Below are 20,295 nucleotides of genomic sequence, written 5' to 3'. Positions count from 1 at the left end.
GTCTGGTACACGGGAGAGCAACACCACGATAAGGATATCCGTGTAAAGCGCAACCACTACCCCCCTGTGACTACTGTTCTACTATCCAGCCAAGAAGAGGGATCCTTGGCAAGTGGTCTGCAGCTGTGTATCTACAAAACCTTCTATAATAGAAAGACTTTAACCCCTTCAATCCCAGGGGTTTTTGGTACCTCAAAGCCCGGAGCAATTTTGCAATTTTTGCGCTATGTCGGTTCAGCGATGATTCTCTTTTCCTGTGAATAGTGTACCCATATAAACTATATATTGTTTTTTCAAGGAGAGATAGAGCTTTCTTTTGATACCATAGTTGGATGATAAGCTGAAAATTTAGAATTAGAAATTTAGTAAAAACTAGCAAAAATTTGAAAAAAAATCTAAGTTTTTTTACATTTTCCCTCTGAATCCTCACAAAATTTGGTAAAGAGACAGAAAATTCCATCCAGATTTATCAATTCAGGTGTCCTGATTTCAGAAATACCTAATTTATATAGATTTTCCATATTTTCCCAGCACATATAGGCAACATACTATAAGGTGTACATTACTTTATACAAAGCCGTTAAATTTTTACATTAGGTATGATGGGACTGCAACTCTAATTTTAAACAAATAAAACAAAAACACCCACAAAGGTATATATTTCTGTAAAGCAGACAATCCAGGCTATTCTATCAAGGGTATTTGGGCACTCTACATGCAGGTATTTGGCCACCAATCACTCTCAAAGGTGGCCACAAAAATTAGTTCCTGCACTTTTTTCACCAACGCGTCTTAGTATTTTGTAGTATTCTTAGGATTTTTTGTACAGGGTATGTGTTACGGCAGAGAAATCTACCCTAAATTGTTCAGCCGCCTCTCCTGATTACGGAAATACCCCACATGCCTAGTTTTTTTTGTGGTTTTCTGGACATTACAGGGCACAAACGTGACCACGCGCATAGATTCCAAACGTGAAATTTTCACATTTTGCTTTAGTAGACCTATGTTTCATTTGGGGCGACGCTGGCTTCTGCTGCCAGGGGGGAGTGCAGCGGCAGGGATGTGTCCCTGACGCTGCACGCAGGGCTAGGTGTACCGGTACGTCCACAGGGGTTTCTTAGTGGGCGTTTTTTGGACGTCCCGGTACGTCTATAGGGCATTGAAGGGGTTAACCAATATTTAAAAACTTATTTTACTACCTAATTGTTTTATCTTTCTAGCGCTTTTACCCTTTCTATTTTATTTATCCTAGGAAAATGGTTTGAATACCTGGGAAGACCCCAAATTAGACTACAGTGAGATAGGCCGATAGGCCTTTTCTGTAGGCAACTTCACCTGTTTATCATCTGGAGTATTCTTAACCCCCTCAAATGGATTACACATTTTATTCATGACTCCCTCACATCTTTTGGGGAAGAGATCAACTGTAGATTTTAGTCTTACTATAATAAACCGGGAACGTGTTCCCCTGACATGCATACCTTTCTGGCTTCTGTGCAATGACTTAAAGTTGGGAAAGGCACAGAGACAGATGGTCTCCTGGTGGAGTTCTTTAAAATATTGAGAGATAGGATTGTTTCTAGTCATACACTCCTTTAATGTCTCCTCGACGAACCTGACATCAGCACATGCAAATACAGCTAAGATTCTTGTTCTAGGGCCATGATCCTATCAATAAATCTTCTTACAGACTTATTTAATTGTTAAATAATTGCACATAATATTGTCAGGCAAGTGAAAATGTATTCTCCCATGATTATCTTACTGGCCCAAAAGCTTTCTCACAGATAGATATTCTGTCACAGCGGCCAGATATATTGTAGCAGTGGTGGTTAGAGCAAAGGACCACCTGATGGGCCAGCTAAAGTGCCTTGCAAAATATTCACCCCCTTGACATTTTTTCATATTTTATTGCATTAGAATGAAAATGGATTGTTATTCTTTTTTGGAATCTGCAACACCATTGAGCAAGGGGCACCACCAAGCAAGCAGCACCATGAAAACCAAGGAGCTCTCCAAACAGATCAGGGACAGTATATAGTAGTATAGTATAGTATAATATAGTAGGTTGAAAAAAAGACTTCAGTCCATCAAGTTCAACCTTTCACACATACCCACTTCTAAAGTTTTAACGTTGATCCAAAAGAAGGCAAAAAACCCTACTTGGGGCAATTACCAATTATGCCACAACAGGGGAAAAAAACCTTCTTGATTCCACAGTGGCAATAGATCACTCCCTGGGTCAACATGCTAATACTACTGTCCTTTAAACAGCTGTAGCCCTTTATGTTATGCTTAACCAGAAAAGCATCCAGACCTTTCTTAAAAATATCCACATAGTTAGATAATATAATATCCTTAACAGAGAATTCCACATTCTTATTGTTCTTACTGTGAAGAACCCTTTTCTATGCTGATGCTGAAATCTCCTGTCCTCAAGTCTCAACTGATGATCATGTGTCTTTTGTAGAGACCTCTTGGTAAATAGATCACTAGGGAGCTGTTTATACTGACCTTGTATAAGAAGAAGTGGAGACGTAAAGATCATGGTTGGGTTATAAAAAAAATATCCAAAACTTTGAACATCCCATGAAACACCATTAAATCCATTATTAAGAAATGGGAAGAATTTGGCACCAGAACAAACCTGCCAAGAGAGGGAACAGAGACCAAAGATATCTCTGAAAGAGTAGCAAAGTTCCACAACACAATATCTATCCATAGGACCACTTTAAGCCGTATACTCCACAGAGCTGGGCTTTATGAAAAGGTGTCCAGAAAAAAATTAGCAAACACTGTTCGCCAAAAGGCATGTGAGAGGCTCCTCAAACGTATGGAAGAAGGTACACTGGTCAGACTAAAACTGAGCTTTCTGGCCATCAAGGAAAACACTATGTCTGACGTAAAACCCAACACCTCTCAGAACTCGGAGAACACCATCCAACACCATGTTTTTCATCGACAGGGACTGGGAAACTGGTCATGATTGAAGGAATGGTGCTAAATACAGGGACATTCTTGAGGTAACCCTGTTTCACTCTTCCAAAGATTTGAGACTGGGACAGGGGTTCACCTTCCAGCAGGACAATGACCCTAAGCATAATGTTAAATCAACACTTGAGCGGTTTAAGGGGAAACATTTAAATGTCTTGGAATGGACTAATCAAAGCCCAGGCCCAATCCTACTATTGAGAATCTATGGTATGACACCAGTGGAAACCATCAAACGTAAAAGAGCTGGAGCCCTTTGTTTCAGTTAAGGCACACTATGGGGATGCCTGCTCTACCCTTTTATTAAATATTGCACTGAACCCCTTTCTTTGCAAAATCTTCTTTCTGCCTTCTTTCACAGGCATCTGAACACTAAGTAAAATCCTATGTTTCCCTTAGGGGAGACTTTATGAACCAGGGCTACAATGCCAGGATTATTGACAACCAGATACAGGAAGCCACCAACATTCCCAGAAAAAAATTACTAAAGTACAAAGAACATCATACTGGAACCCATGTGCCTCTGGTGGTCACTTACCACCCGCAAGTAGAATCTCTACGCAAAATATCTAAAGAACTTCAAGCAACACTACACACCGATGACAGACTCAGGGTAATTTTTCCGCAGCCTCCCCTACTTTCCTTCAGACAGCCCCCCAATCTTAAACAACTGATAACCAGGAGTGACCTGAACAAGTCCACAAAACCAAGCACTTTCCCCTGCCTACAAGGAAGGTGTAAAACATGCACACACATCCACACTGTGGACATGGTGCCGATACCAAATTTAAATACACACCATAAGATCAAGGGTGCCTTCTCCTGCAAATCTTCTAATGTGATTAACCTTATTATGTGTGCAAAGTGTCCAACAGCCCTCTACGTGGGTGAAACAGGTCAGCCATTGCATAAAAGGTTTAATTCACACAGATTCAACATCAACAACAAGAGAGCAGAGACACCAGTGGGAGAACATTTTTGCCAAAATGGACACAGTATCAGAGACATCAAACTGACTGTATTAATGGGACTGTTCAAAACTCAGAGGGAGAGAAAAATATGGGCGGTTAAATTAATACTCAAGTGTAACTATTTCAATGCTGGCCTCAACCAGGATAGGGAATTTGTACCCCACTATCACTTTGTCGATTAACAAACCAGACAGGCACACAACCTGACTTTTTGATGTTATCTGCTTCCCATTCTTAACCATGTTATTTGACCGATACTTAAAGAGAGGTTTTCCTCATTTTTGTATAACATGCCTGATGAAGGGACCTGAGAGGTCTTGAAAGCTTGCAAGCTATATTTACTCAGTTAGCCAATAAAGATATCATTCAAACTCCACAATCTCCTGTAATTCTACAGCTAACAAGGTACCAACTCTCATCTTTTATTTCCCTTATACATTTTGTAGCTCTTCTATTTTCTCTTTTCAGTTGAATCACATTTTATGAATTGGGACATGATGAGGCATAATCACATTTACAGAACTTGTGTTAATTTCTCCTGATTGAATGCGGAGAGATCGCCGTTTACTACTTTTCATGTCTTGCTTGCTACAAGACACACATAACTGAAGGAGTGTGGATCAGTAGCTCTTTTCCATATGACAGTATCTTATATCTTCTCATTGGAAATTTGTGAGGTATGTTAATGTATGCCAGCAATTTATCTTTAGCAACTGTTCCTTTAATATGGTTACCAAGTTTTGAGTCAATTTATATCCCCAATGTTTGCTTGCAGATTAAGCTGGGATCAATTTCTACGTTACAGTATTGCTGCATGGAGCCTGTGGCAAAGGGTCACACTTTAGAAGTGCCCCTCAAACTATCCAGTGATTTCCCCCTGAACAGCAAGTAATAAGTGAGGAGCTGCGAGATGTTTTCTTTTCTAGCTTAGCCATTTTAACTAGCAACAGTGCTTCTGCGTGGGGCAGCATCATGATAGGGTCAACATGCCACCCACTGGCGAACAGAGATCTGCTCTTGATGTGGGATTCGTCATACCCTCATGATTTAATCTACAGCTGCTAGATAGTTGCAGGGAAGCTCAAATCTGTTTCCACCTGCTAGAAACCCTCCATAAAGGCACTGTTTCATCTACCAGTATCACCCTCTTACAGTGTTCTAAGCAGGCCCGCGCTGGGCATCTGAGCCACCAGACAAATTAATGGAGGGCTGCTAGCCAACAGCACCATATACTCGACCAGGGCTGCAGCAAGTGGCCAGCGGCTGGAAATACCTAGCAGGATGAACATAAAAAATGTAGCATGCGGCAGCACATATCCAGCCGTTGGCTGCACTTACATCACCAAGCGGCAGCCAGGCTTAAAGTCAGAGGACCGCCACTTCATCGTCCTGGTTACTAAAATGCACTGAAAAATTAGTGAATGTGCAGATAAGCTTTTGCCTTATATTACCCAAGTACAAAATCTATGTATAGATCTCTCATGTCACTCATGTCTCATTACAATTCAAATTGTGGGCTCAACAAACCTACTTGGAGACTGATCACAAGCATTTATAACATGTTTAGTGGTTCTTAATACATATAAACAAAAAAAACTCAACTGGTTGTGTGTGGTATGTGAACCTTATGTAACCGCGTACAGTAAGAATTTTGCAAAACATTTGCAGCATTTCTTTTCAAAGTCTCTCAGGTGAAAACAATTTGCTGCCTAGATTATTTTAACCCCTTAATGACAAGTCTGTTTCTTACTCATAACACATTTTGGGACAAAGGCTCTTTAAAGATTTTTCATTGATGCTGTTTAGCTGTAATTTTCTTCTCTCTCATTTGTGCGCCCACACATATTGTTCTTTTCAGGACAAACAGGGCTTTCTTTAGATACCATTATTTTTATCATATCTAATTTACTATAAAAAATGATAAAATATGGTGATTTTTTGTTAAAAAAATGACTCACTTTTTTAAAAAAAATCTTTTACTAATCTGCAAAAACTAATGAAAAAACCTACTAAATAGATTCTACTATTTGTCCTGAGTTTAGAAACACCCAATGTTTTTATGGTTTTTTTTTTTTGCTTTTTTTCTGCACGTTATGGGGCAATAAGTACCAGTAGCGTTTTGCTATTTCAAAACAATTTTTCCCCAAAGCTGGTCATTCTGCCCCATGTGCTATTTCAGGTATCTTTGAAGCCGGACAATGCAATTTACCCCATCAAACCATATATTTTTCTAAACTAGACACCCCAAGGTATTTCAAATGCTGGTATTTTAACCATTTCCATGCACTAATTCTACCACTAGCCTTTGTCAAACTTTATGGTAGTAAAAAAAAATTGTATTTTTTTCACACAAGTTTTACTATGAATTTACAGCTCCTGGTATATGTCCCTGTCAAACACCACCCCAATATGTGTTCAGCATCTCCTGAGCACAGTGATACCCCACATGCATATGGGTTGTTGGGTTATTTGGGAGGTAAAAGGCCACCATTGTGAGGTATGTATTTTTCTGCCATTTAGACATCTGGTCAGTCTGTGTCCACGTCCCATAATTGGGACATCTTTGAAGCCAGCCAATTCAATTTACCCCATCAAATCATACATTATTATTAAAACTAGGCACCCTATGGGCACTTATAATGCCAATATTTTAACTCTTTCCATGTGTGAATTTTTGTGAAGATATAATGTAAATTGTAGGACTTGCTCATAAAAAACATATATATATATAAGCAAGCACTTTTTTTTGGTGACAGTGGGGAATTATTTTTACGTTTCAAAAATATAGTAACATTTAAAAAAAAAAATTTTTACTAATCACACTGATTAGTGAGCTGGGCTCTATTGACCTTGCATGGTGGAATGCAGTACTGACATTCAATCTGGATAGACCCTCTATGAACTCATTCATTTTTACGTTGTTGACGCCATCTTGTGAGTGTCGGCAACGTCATTTACATGATGGCACTTGTGGTTGCTCTTCGGAGCAGGGGGCTGATTCAAGGAACAGTATGGGAAGACCAGAAATGTAACCCCTGCATTGACTAAGTTTTACCAATGCAAACAGTTTCACTTGGGCAGTGGAAGGAGTTGATTAAAAAATTGAACATTCTGCAATTTTATTTTCTAGCAGACAATTTACATAAAATTATGATTTTAATTTAGTGTCTTATGTTCCCAACAAAAACTACTAGAAGCAGCTTTGGTAAATGACAAAAAAAACACGAAAAAAACCCAAAACACTAGCTGATATCATGTTTGACAATCTTCACCAGAGATTGGCATTATGTCGCATATACAAATTTCTGCAAACTAATTGACAATTTGCTCTGTTTTAAAAGTGCTCATTTCCAGGAGGAGAGAACACGTATTAGCCTGTATCTTTGAGTGCCCATTATTAACATTGAAGCCTTTTACTGCTGGTGGATCCGGCTGCATGCTGAAGGGTCTTCAGTCTGTTTCCACCTTGTTGTTCTAGATATGCCAGGCTCCATGAGGTCTTCAGACTTCTGTTTTGTTTTGGGTTTTTTTTCTCCTCACCTTGCTGCTCTTTCCTTACATGATTCGTAGTCCTTGAATGTATGATTCTAGGGTCTGGTAGGTTGAAGAAAAAAAGAAAAGGGTCATAGAAAATATGTTTTGACAGGGGTTTGTTATAGCTATTTTGCTCTGTAACAATCAGTATGAACACCCCGTTAATTCCCTCTGTGATTTCACCACCTACCACTGTGTGCTAGAGTATATAAATAACTACCAACATACAAAAAATGTTCTGTCAGCTTTTTCAAATGCTATAAAATTGGCGCTTTTATCAGTTTTCCAAATAACTCACATATTTCACCCTAGGTTTCTAATAACCTCCTGCAACACTATCCCTACTATTGCAGTAAGGTATGTCGTGACGTGGAAGACCTGGATTCAGAAGGAGCATATCCAGGGGATGTTAGAGACCTGGCAGGTGGGGCTTAAAATTATAATAAAATGGGTAGGAATTAAGAAAAGACAGGGTCTCCAGTTGTACTACCTATAAAATTCTCTGTACGGCCTTGCAAGCCCATTTGGTCTGAAACCTTTTTATCAAAATCAGTAACTTGGGTATCCTTTCTTTCTGTTGTGCCCTGTATTATAAGAGACATTACCTTGAAGTCCCAGATAGTCATAGCACCATCGATCCCCGTTGTACAGAACTTGCGGCACTCAGATTTATCCCCATCGTAGATGGACACTTGGCTGAGGCAGAGAGGAAAGAGGTCATGGTTACATGCTACTAAGACACTTCCATTTTATATGCAGTGTAGCATTTGGCTCATCCTCTTGCTACATCAAAATGAAAAGAAACTAGCAATAGTTTAGAACTGATGGGGATCCAGTGACACTTTAACTGCATACCTACTTCCTCCCTATTTCATTTCACAGACTAGCAATGCTGCAGGGCCATACATACCCTATCAAACACAAAATGTAGAAGGGATTATAATGCTTAAAAAGGTTACAAACCGGAAAAATCTGTCAAATCTATATATTAAATAGAGAAGATTTTTTTTTGTTTTTATTTTCAAGTCTTCTCACTAAGGCTGTTCATCATGCTAATTATATTCTTAGATGCAGTCTTTAACCGATGTACATTTTATTTAAAAACCGTGGTTTTGTCTCTGCAACCCTAATTCCCCATGACATACGTGATACTGTTCTGATGCAACGTGTCCAAAGCGGTGTTACGATCTTCTGTAGTGGCTCGTTTGTCCATGTTTCGGAAGCGCTCCATGGCAGAGATATTGCGCAAAGTGTTTTGCTTGGGAATGTCCAATTTAGAAATGAAAGTCAAGGAGCCTTGGTCATCATAAGTAAATAACATTGGACAGCAATCATGGCCCTAGGGCATAAGAAGGTAGAATAACTAAACTGAGCACGATGCAAAGCATTTTATTTTTCTTGAGGCTACAACCCCTTGGATTTATGACATAACTGCAACACCACAAACCAAATGGTAAATATTTATAGCACCTGATAATCTGCAACCCCTAAAAGTATTTACTAACTCCCTACTTTATATTTAAACTCTATAAGTTGTTATTTCACCTCTGCAATTCTCGTAATAGTGCATGGTGCAGGTAAAGCAAGTTATTAGAGTAGCCATCCCCAACCTTTTTGGCATCACGGACAGGTTTTGTGGAAGACAATTTTTCCACGGATCGAGGGTGGGGTGTTTTGGGTTTAATTCAAGTGCATTACATTTATTGTACATTTTACTTCTATTATGAAAATATTTATTAATTTTTGTAATAATCCACTTTCATTCTCTCTCTCTATTTCAATATTCTTACTACCCCCCCTTTTCTCTCCATCTACCCTCTCCACCCTTTCTCGCCATCCACCCCCCCCCCTTTTTCACTATCTACTCGTTCTCACTATCTACCCTCTCCCCCCTTTGAAGTTCACTTACCGTCCAGGAGTCCTACGGTGGGATCGTGAGCGCTCGGTCTCCCGGCTCTGCCGCGGTGCATGCTGCATGAAATGCCGGCACCGCGACCGAGCGAGAGGCCTTTGCGGAAGAGATCGAGGGGTGCCGAGCGGTTGCTGAAAACTTTGGCACCCCTCTCCTCCGTGTTGGGGGGGGGGTAAACTTTCTTATCCATAATCAATCATCAGAACACGATAGCCATTGTATAACTTATAAAATCTCTTATCTGACACAGAAGAGGCTGTCCTGCAGCAGCCCTCCTCCATGATCCAACTGTTCTTGCCATTATTTGGTTGCTTGAAGCAATCAAATCAGTGACAAGAAAAAACTCCTATTGAAATTCCACACAAATGCGCACTGGGGCTGGATTGGACAGCCTTCCCCAAGCCAGCAGCCTTCCCCAAGCCAGCAGCCTGGAGGTGACTGGTTTTGAATCATCCAAACACAATACCTGCATAGCATTTAACTGGAGATTAAAGCATATGGGAGGTTTTTGAAGAATGCCTGCCATGCATTTGCACCGCAAAGCATTAAAGTGCATATGATGGCTGAATGGTCCCTTTAATACATGTACAAAATCTGCCTTCCTGTGAGAAGGCTTTATTGAACAGTGATTCGCAAACTGCATGCAACTGAGCTACTTCAGCTTTTATTTAAAAAAAGTAAAACGGAAAAAAATCACCACTTGCTATCCGGTATATTCTACTTCATGATTCAGCTTCATTTTGTCTCCTGAGCCAAAACTGCTTGTGACCTAAATGGTTATGCTCCGTTTCCAACTATAACCACTTCATGTTCAGTAAGCCCTACCCCAGGGGCGTCCAACATGCCCTCGAGGTGCGGCCCGCGTGAGATCGGCAGCCAGGATCACAAGAGCCCTGCTTACTTGTGGGAGGGTCTATTCTCTGCTTCAGTTCTGCTTCCTCTGTGGGGAAAACGAGGGAGGCCACGCCCCCTGCTGAAGTCTTTGAGCAGCATCGAGAGCTGTAGAGCAGGTAAGATGGTGGGGTATGTTGTGTGAATGAGTATGTCTGATTGAGGGAATGAATTTGTGAATGAATGAATTTGTGTGTGTGTGTGATAGCATGGATGTGTAAGTGCTGGAACCTAGGCATGATGAGACTATGATTGCTGTTAGCAATCACACTCCTATCATGTCAAGTCAGCCAGTACCTTGTGTATTGATGCTGCCAGCAGTATGGGGTCTGCACTTACAGCCACCCTGTACCAGCATGTATTGGCTGACTTGGGATGATAGGAGTGTCATTGCTAACAGCAATCACAGTCCCATCATGCCTAGGTTCCAGCATTCACTGGTTGCCTGGGTATAAAAAGAGTGTGTTTGCTGTTAGCAATCACACTCCTATCATGCCAAGTCATATTGTTGATTTTTTTTATCCAATTGTGGTGTGTTACTTTTAATAAAAGTGTGGTTACACACTAAAATTGGACAAAAAATACAATGCCCAGCCAACCAGTACATGCTGGAATCTGGGTATGCCTGAGATTGCTGTTAACAATCATAATATATAATTTTTTTGTACAATTTTGGTGTGTAACTTACTTTTATTAAAAGTGTGTGGGGGGTCACTTTCAGTTTCGGCTAAGTGAACCCTGAATTTTCGGTTTTGGTCCAATAGAACTATTTTATTTTTACTTATCCAGAATCCTGAATTTGTAGGCCCAGAAATCCCAGAAATCAGTGAGAGGAAAAGTAAAGGTTTTGTGTCATTTACTTTATTTTAATCTGCATATCTTATTAAAGGCCATATTTTCTCCCAGTGAAAAATGAGTGCGGCCCTCGCACGTATACAATTCTGATGAAGTGGCCCACTGCAGAAAAAACTTGGACACCCCTGCCCTACCCCTTAGACTGATTTTGGGCTACACATTGAGAATTATAATAATAATAATAATAATTATTATTATTGTCTATTCCTATGGATTCTCTGTCAAGCCCCGAACACCATGCATGACTAAATATTTACCGTATTTGCCCGAATATAGGCCGTACTCCCCCCCCCCACTTTAAGTCTTTAAAGTGGGGGTGCGGCTTATATTCGGGGTCTAGCGCCCGACTCCCGGGACATGCAGTTCCGGGCGCCGGGCAGGCAGCAGGGTTAGGATACAGATCCCCAGCAGCAGTGCAGGGGACCTGCATCCTACTCTCTGATACGCTCAGACAGCCTCCCCTGCCAGCACTTCCCACCTGATGCATTTTACCTCTGCCCCCAAGACTTGCGGGCCGGCGGGGACATCTACGCAATACGCGTATACAACTTCCGGTGCCGACGCTTCCACTGAGTGGTAAGTCGGGGGGGGGGGGGGGCAGAGTGGCAGCATATCTCGAGGGGGGAGGACAGAGTGGCAGCATATCTCAGGGGGGGGGGCAGAGTGGCAGCATATCCATTACAAGACTTTTTCTTTAAAAAAAGCACCAAACTTTTAGGGTGCGGCCTATATTCGGGTGCGGCCTATATCCGAGCCAATACGGTAAATCCCCAAAAGGACAACTGTCAGACAAAATAATTGCCCACTTTCAAGTCAAGACAGGTAAATGACCCAGATGAATTAGGCTGAACATATTTACTCTTTTCTTTTTGTTTGTATAATAAACGGCAATTTTTGTCTTCAAGTTGATTCGCGACAGATGGGAACTTTAGAAACTCTTCAAAATCTAAGGACATCTATAATAAGAAATCTGCCTTTGTGTAATGATTTAAGATTAAAAAAAGGCATTATCAAGTATATGTTAGTATGATACTGTTGAAATTAATTATCCTGAATGCCTGGGCCGACAGAGAAGTTATTGCCTTTTAAGCCCATGCCAAGGAAATAACGGGCAAGCACGTTTCAAGAATTCTTAATTACAATAGCTAAACATGTACAAGAAGGTGGCACATATTTGGAATATTTTTGAATAAAAAATGATTTCCCTTAGATTATTAATTTGACGACCTCAAAAAGTCATCAACTAGATTGTTTGTGCAGACTGTTGGTCAAATTGTTCTGTTGTGTACCACTTGTTATGTTCCGTTTACTCATTGTACAGTGCTGTGAAAAATTCATATATATATATATATATATATATATATATATATATATATATATATATATATACATACATACATACATACATACACACACACACACACACAAGCTCCTTCCCATGGATGGCTTTTTTTTGTCAGAACAAATGTTTGAGACATTTTTATACTATGAGCATTTCTACTCTTATGTGATGTGACAGGCTCAAATACAGTTATGTTTGTAAACCCATATACAATGAATCATATTCACATAAAAAGGATTTGATTATACATTATAGCTTTTGTTTTTTTTCTCAAAAGGAATATTACACCCTTTTTGTGGATTACGAAAGAGGCCTGAATATTTAAGCAAGACACTTATTACCTTTTGGAAGAACTGTTATACTTATACCAGCACCATTTTTTGAATAAAATACTAAAGCAGTGTGACCATATTTTCACTCACACATATAATCTCAGTTATACCTGAAATATAGTCAAACACCAGGACACCTATACAGGTTTTAGGGTGTATAAAGGGACACCTCAGCCATCATATACTCTTTAATGTATGATAGTTCAGTGTTTCCTTTAAGTGTATGTGGTGTTACCCTTGCAAAGGCATGGGGGGGATTCTGTAGAAAAGTGTTTGACAAGAACCCTGTAATTTCCCACTAACTGGCGGCTTTAAATTGTCGGATCATAGAAGAGACTAGGAGCTGGAGATTCTACCTAAGGAAATTATTTTTTCCTTTGCGAGACCGCCTGGGAAGCTAAACTGTCTATTCAGAAGGTAAATTCACTAGAATAAGTGGTCGTAGAAGACACTTCATCATTTCACTGGGATCAACCGCAGTAAGTCTCTGCAAAATGGGCTGAGCTGATGCTGCATAATTCATCTGAGTGATGAATTAAGATCTCTCTCTACATTATCAGGGCAACTATTGCATGAGGAGATCATAGGCGTTAGCATTTCCTAATGCAAGGTACTGTGAGGGATTTGAAATGCTCGCCTCTCCTGGATTAGTAAATGTGTGTGTATTTTTGTTTTCAATCATAGTTATTTAGATTGATTTGATTTGTAAGCATAGTTGATTTGTAAGCATAGGAATCTTACAATGAGGAGATTGTAATTCAGCAGAGCTGAAATTTGTTATCCGAGACAAAACTTGCAGAGCCAATTTATTCCTTATCCCATATTGAAAATAACTAGCAAATGTTGCTACCAAAAGGAGCAAAGGTGTGTGGTTCCAATACTGGGACATATAAGCGCATACATTCTTCAAACAAGGTATTTGTTCTCACTGGCATACTGGTAAGGTGACTTTCTAGTATATATTTATTTTTATTGTATTCCTTAATCCCCATTATATTGGTGTATGAAAAAAGGGACACTCCAGTCACCATATGCAGTGGAATTGCAGTGTTTTCACCACGTAAGTCTAATTAAAACAGATAATGAATGCACATTAAAGTATATCTTTGCATTTTTGTTGGTGGGCTGCACTGGGCATTAGAAGGACCCTTTAAAAAAACGGAATTGAAAAATTGGAAAGTTCCAAATAGATACTTACAGCTGCTATCAAACTGTTCTCAGATATAAAGATGACACTCAGTAATGGCAGGAAGTCAGTCTTCAGCTGAGCAACACTAGATAGACCAAAAAAATGAACAACAAAATACACAATTAAAATGATATATTTTATTATATCTTCTAGATATTAAAATACTAAAAACGTACCTCATATTTTTAGATGCATCAGCTACAGACACAATGCTGTCATGACTAACCCATGCCAAACGGTTTCCGCTGGCTGAGAAGCTTACACTGTGTACCCAACCACCACTGCCAGCTCCACCAAACTCTGCCATAAGCTGCCCAAATGGCATTTTGGATCCCCACGGAGTACTAGCTGGCTTTTCATCAACTTCTTTAATGTAAGCAGAGAACACCCTACAAATGTAGATGAGAAGCAAAAGATGTAAGTAAAACAGAATCTACGAATAAGAACAGAAATATTTGCTAGGTCCGTATAAATCTTAATACAGTTTAGAAAATATCAGATAATTCCTAGAAAACCTTTTAAGGGACACTCCAGCCACCATGGGCACTTTAAGGGAACCTGTCAGTTGTCATCCGCTTTTAATGAATGTGGTGTCCTCCTTGCAAATGCATGGGGAGGATTCTGCAGAGCCCTCCTATATGTATTTCCCCTTTTGCCCACACCCTTGCGGTTTCCAACAGTCATCTCCAGCACAGGCTTGGCAAATGCTGCATGTGGGGGGTCTATTGAGATCACTACGCACTTGTGTGGAAATTGCTCTCATTGATCTAATGGGAACTGTTTCTTGCCCATCAGTGGCTGCTTCAATCGACCAATCAATTCTCAGACCACAGAATGTGTGGAAAACTGCAGATACTACTTTCATGTGGATTGTTTGTTTTACACTGGGACACTGGAATATTAACATCACAATGTTACATGAAATGCCACACAAAGGCCGTTTCTGACATTCCTTATATAAGAATAATGATAGCACAGTAAAACTGGTCAGGGCATGTTTATAGAAAATCCATAATATACCTGGTCTTGAAATCACAGGAACCAGCCGCCAACAAAACATTATTGGGATGCCAATCAAGGCTCAGTACTGTGGAGCGAATCGGTTTCTTGATGTGCTTACTCACCCACCTGAGAATAAAGCAGAAATGCCATGTAAGGGCAATAATTATGTAAAATAGAAAGCTATATAGTACATTTACATACATGATAAAAAAAAAAAGAATGGATTTGATAAACTATAGCATATTAAACTGAGCTGCTCCGACAAGTGGACAATCACATTTAGTTGAATATAAAAGAAGCAGTGATAGAACTCACCAATCATTTTCTGATTCGAAATAGCACACAGATATAAGTCTGGCCCCACTCCCCACCGCAAACTTATTCTCTAGAGGGGACCACTTAACAAAAGTTGCTGCACGATTGATACGAAGGATAACCAGTGTTGGCTTCCAAACTCCATCCTTCTGGCTCCACACATAGGCATTACGGTCAGCACCACAGGTCACTATACGGTCACTTTTAGGAGCCCAATCAATGCCTACAGAAATTAAGTCAAATAAATATAGAGTTGGAGAGCAAATAAAGTCTAAAACTTGTCTGTTTCAAAATAAAAATGCAGGTAACACAACTGCGACATTAAAACCTGGTGAACTTCTTTGTAAGGGAGGGTAAGTAGCAAATCTATGAAACGCTATTTTAAATATGTGCATTTGTACCTAAATATGCACTTTTTTAACCCCTTGATGACAATTGCCGGTCCGGGAAAACATGTCGTTAACGACAAATGACGTGCCAGGACCGTCATTTGTTAAAACGGGTAAAAAAAAAAAAAAAAAAAAAAAAAATCGATCCGTGACCGATTTTTTTACCCAAACAGCGTTGCTGTAATGCCTCGACCTCGAGGCATTCAGCAACGCCACAATCGGCATCAGGGGCCATGTCTGGCCCCTCCCCGGGGCGTCAACAGCCGCCATACAATGTATGGCGGCGGATGCCCGTTTTAAAAGCGTTTAGGAGGCGATCAACGATCACCTCCTAAACTTAAATGGTGTCGCTGGAATGCCTCGATCAGGAGGCATCCAGCGACACCAAACACTTACCTTAGGATGGACTGTGACCGCTCCGGAGAGCGGTCACAGCCGCAGCTGACGGTGATCTTCGCCATCAGCAAGATGTCGGCGGCCCGGGAAAAAAAACAATAAAGACGAAAAAGTTTGCTAGATGGTCTCCAGACCCTCTAGAGAACTCTGGCTCCACTTGCAGGTTGAATACAGGTACTGCATTCAACCATGCAAGTCAATGGAGCCCAGCTTTCTAATCACAGTGTGATTAGTAAAAAGAAATAAAAAAATAAAATTAATAATAATTAGAAAAAAATAGTAAAAAAAACAGTACAATGTAAAAATAATTTCCCTCTGATGTCACTATCAGGGGAACCTTCAAGTTAAAAAAAAAAATGTTAAAAATGTTTTAAAAAAGGCAAAAAAAATTTAAAATATATATATAAAAAATATATTTTTGTGAGCAAGTCCTAAAATTAGCATAAAGCATTAGCATTAGCTTAAAACAATTCTCGCATGGAAAGAGTTAAAATACTGGCATATTAAATGCCCATGGTGTGTCTACTTTTAAAAAATGTATGATTTGATGGGGTAAATTGAATTGGCCGGATTCAACAATGTCCCAATTAACACGGGGGGGGGAAGGATGGCCACACATCTAATTTCCAATTAGAAAAATGCACACGTACCAAATGTGGCCTTTTAGTTCCCCCCAAAAATGACAAACCCATGCATGTGGGGTATCACTGTACTCAGGAGATGTTGCTAAACACATATTGGGGTGTCGTGTGACAGCGGCATATACCAGGAGCTGTAAATTCATACATAAAGTAGGTGTGTGTGGGAAAAATACACACAAAAGAATACCACTGCAAACTTTGAAAAAATGCTGGTGGTAAAATGTGTGCATGCAAAGAGTTAAAATACCAGCATTTAAAATACCCTATGGTGTCTAGTTTTCAAAAACATATGGTTTTGTTGGGCACACTGAAATGGCCCGGCTCAAAGATGTACCAAATAGGGCATGGGCAGTGGATCCCCAAATGCCAAAGTTCAACATTGAAAAATGTGCATGCCCCAAATGTGGCCCTTTTGCCCCAAAACAGCCAGGCAAAATCATTCATGTGGGGTATCACTGCGCTCAGGAGATGTTGCTGAACACATATTGGGGTGTTTTGTGATAGTGACATATACGAGAACTTTTTAATTCATACCTGAAGTAAAATGTGTGTGACAAAACAAATGCAAAAAAATGACTACCACAAAGTTTGACAAAGACTGGTGGTAGATATGGTGCATGGAAAGAGTTAAAATACTAGCATTTGAAATACCCTGGGCTGTCTAGTTTTCAAAAATATATGGCTTTATTGGGCACACTGAAATGGCCCGGGTCCAAGATGTACCAAATAGGGCATGGGCAGTGGATCTCTAAATGCCAAAGTTCAACATTGAAAATGCGCATGCCCCAAATGTGGCCCTTTTGCCCCCAAACAGCCAGGCAATATCATTCATGTGGGGTATCACTGCGCTCAGGAGATGTTGATGAACACATATTGGGGTGTTTTGTGATAGTGACATATACGAGAACTTTTTAATTCATACCTGAAGTAAAATGTGTGTGACAAAACAAATGCAAAAAAATGACTACCACAAAGTTTGACAAAGGCTGATGGTAGAATTAGTGCTTGGAAAGGGTTAAAATACTAGCATTTGGAATACCCTGGGCTGTCTAGTTTTCAAAAATATATGACTTGATGGGGTAAATTGCATTGGCCGGCTTCAAAGATACCCGAAATGGCACATGGGGGGAAGAATTACCAGATTTGGAAAAAATGGCTTTGAAATAGCAAAACGCTACCTGTACTTTTTGCCCCATAATGTGTAGAAAAAAGCAAAAAAACATAAAAACATTGGGTATTTCTAAACTCAGGACAAATAGTAGAATCTATTTAGCAGGTTTTTTCATTACCTTTTATAGATGAGTAAAAGATTTTTCAACTAAAATTTAGAAACAGTCATTTTTTTCTAAATTTTTCACCATATTTTATACTTTTTTTAATAGTAAATAATATGATACAATCAAAACAATGTCATCTAAAGAAAGCCCTTCTTGTCCTGAAAAAAACAATATCTAATGTGTGTGGGTTCAGTAAACGGGAAAGAAGAAAATTACAACTAAACACGAGCAGCGCAGAAATGTTAAAACGGCCATTGTCACGAAGGGTACAAAAAGTAAAATCAGCCTTTGTCACGAAGGGGTTAAAGGTTGGGTAATCAAAGGCTATTTTGTGGTTTTCAAAATCCTGTTACAATAAATAAATTAAAGCAGTCAAACATAAAAACAAATAAGTTCAATTGGAATGCAACACAGTATATAGCTATATCATCTTTTCAATTACAACAGACAGCTTTTTGCCCGGTATCCTACCTGTAATGTGTCCGTTGTGTTCTTTAAGCTCATGTCCCTTCACCCATTGATTGCCACTCTTCTTGTAGATGTGCACTTCATGGTTATTTGGGCTGATTGCAATTTCTTAAGGGCGGAAAAAGCAAGAAAAAGCCTTCAGTTACATGATCTACTGAATTTGAAATATTGCCGTGCTGTTCTACCTACTAACATTTTTGTAACCAAATGCAACATTAGAAACATCAATGCCACACCAAACACCCATGCTCTGCCCAGAAATAATTGCTTTATAAAAGTATAATTTTGTGTTATTCAGATTTCTGCTGGGAACAATTAATTGTCATGTAGCATAAATGCAGACACCGGTAGGTGTTGCTTTCATGTGAATGAGCCTTCAATGGAAAACAATAAGATATGCTAAGGTTTATATGCTTGACATACTAAAGAGTGCAATTAGTATTTTGGCCAAGTGAAAAAGTATGTTTAATTGCAGCACAGATGCGTTTGGTACTTACGAGTGAGATCTTTATTCCAGGCATGGCAAGTGATCGGTTCAAGTAAAAACTGATGCAAGGACATTTTACAAGTTTCCTTTTCAACTAAAAGGCTGAGTATTTACCCTACAGAAAGAACAAAGTAAAACAATATTTAAAAAATTACCGTATTGGCTCGGATATAGGCCGCCCCCGTATATAGGCCGCACCCTAAAAGTTTGGTGCTTTTTTAAAGAAAAAGTTTTTTTCTTTAAAAAAGCACCAAAAAACATGCTACCACTGTCCTCCCTGCCCGAGATATGCTGCCACTGTCCTCCCTGCCCGAGATATGCTGCCACTGTCCTCCCCCCCCCCCCGAGATATGCTGCCACTGTCCTCCCTCCCCAAGATATGCTACCACTGTCCTCCCTGCCCGAGATATGCTGCCACTGTCCTCCCCCCCCAAGATATGCTGCCACTGTCCTCCCCCCCCCGAGATATGCTGCCACTGTCCTCCCCCCCCCGAGATATGCTGCCACTGTCCTCCCTCCCCGAGATATGCTGCCACTGTCCTCCTCACTTACCGGAGCAGACTCCCGGGTGTCTTGCGGGGCCGGCGGGGGACATCTACGCAATACGCGTATATAACTTCCGGTGCCAGCACCGGAAGTTATATACGCGTATCGCGTAGATGTCCCCCGCCGGCCCCGCAAGACACCCGGGAGTCTGCTCCGGTAAATAGGGGGGGGGGCAGAGGTAAAACGCATCGTGCGGACGGTCCGCACAATGCACTTAGACAACCTCCCGTGCCGGCACCCCCCCCCCCGTGGGAAGTGCTGGCAGGGGAGGCTGTCTGAGCGTATCGGGGATTAGGATGCAGGTCCCCTGCACCGCTGCGGGGATCTGTATCCAAACCCCGCTGCCTGCCCGGCGCCCGGGACTGCATGTCCCGGGCGTCGGGCGCTAGACCCCGAATATAGGCCGCACCCCCACTTTTAAAACTTAAAGTGGGGGAAAAAAGTGCGGCCTATATTCGAGCCAATACGGTACATATACATAAACACACACATTAAAATCTGAGAAATTCACAAAACCTAAAACTCTAATATATTAAAGGAAATTGCAAATGTTTAGGAATTTACCAAGACGACATTTCTATGAGAAAATATCATTAGAGGTGTTACCATCTGCACTACTGCTTACATCACAGACTCAGGGCAGGGAATTCTGATCACGTGTGCTCCCCCCATGACATGTAAGCCTGACAGACAGACTTTCATTCTCTTATCGTTAACACTCAAATTGACTTAAACATTTAATGCGTGTAACACTCCC

The 20,295-nt window shown here is 40.4% G+C and overlaps 1 protein-coding gene across 1 annotated transcript; it reads right to left on the bottom strand.

Moving 5' to 3' along the window:
* Positions 1 to 7,517: 7,517 nt before the first annotated feature.
* Positions 7,518 to 19,066, bottom strand: LOC149290685 (actin-related protein 2/3 complex subunit 1A-A). Its single transcript, XM_089488484.1, has 9 exons — positions 19,003 to 19,066; positions 18,509 to 18,613; positions 15,335 to 15,557; positions 15,038 to 15,145; positions 14,194 to 14,406; positions 14,027 to 14,102; positions 8,642 to 8,835; positions 8,102 to 8,192; positions 7,518 to 7,556 (listed from the first exon to the last, which is right to left on the bottom strand). The coding sequence occupies exons 1-9, from the start codon at positions 19,064 to 19,066 to the stop codon at positions 7,518 to 7,520; spliced, it is 1,113 nt and encodes a 370-aa protein (XP_089344610.1).
* Between the last annotated feature and the right edge of the window lie 1,229 nt (positions 19,067 to 20,295).

This window comes from Sceloporus occidentalis, unplaced genomic scaffold (assembly GCF_023333645.1).
Source record: "Sceloporus occidentalis isolate IW3139 unplaced genomic scaffold, rSceOcc1.0.p SCAF_38, whole genome shotgun sequence".
Taxonomy (NCBI): Eukaryota; Metazoa; Chordata; class Lepidosauria; order Squamata; family Phrynosomatidae; genus Sceloporus; species Sceloporus occidentalis.
The sequence above is the reverse complement of the archived record's forward strand: the minus strand, read 5'-3'. Positions and strand labels throughout refer to the sequence as shown.

What these genes read in the sequence shown, in the direction of transcription:
- LOC149290685 (XM_089488484.1), bottom strand. Translation starts at nt 19,066, where the DNA reads ATGTCCTTGCATCAGTTTTTACTTGAACCGATCACTTGCCATGCCTGG. An exon ending in GATGCATCTAAAAATATGAG is followed by an intron (nt 14,103 to 14,193) that starts GTACGTTTTTAG and finishes TGGTCTATCTAG; the next exon opens with TGTTGCTCAGCTGAAGACTG. An exon ending in TTGCATCAGAACAGTATCAC is followed by an intron (nt 8,193 to 8,641) that starts GTATGTCATGGG and finishes TCTCTGCCTCAG; the next exon opens with CCAAGTGTCCATCTACGATG.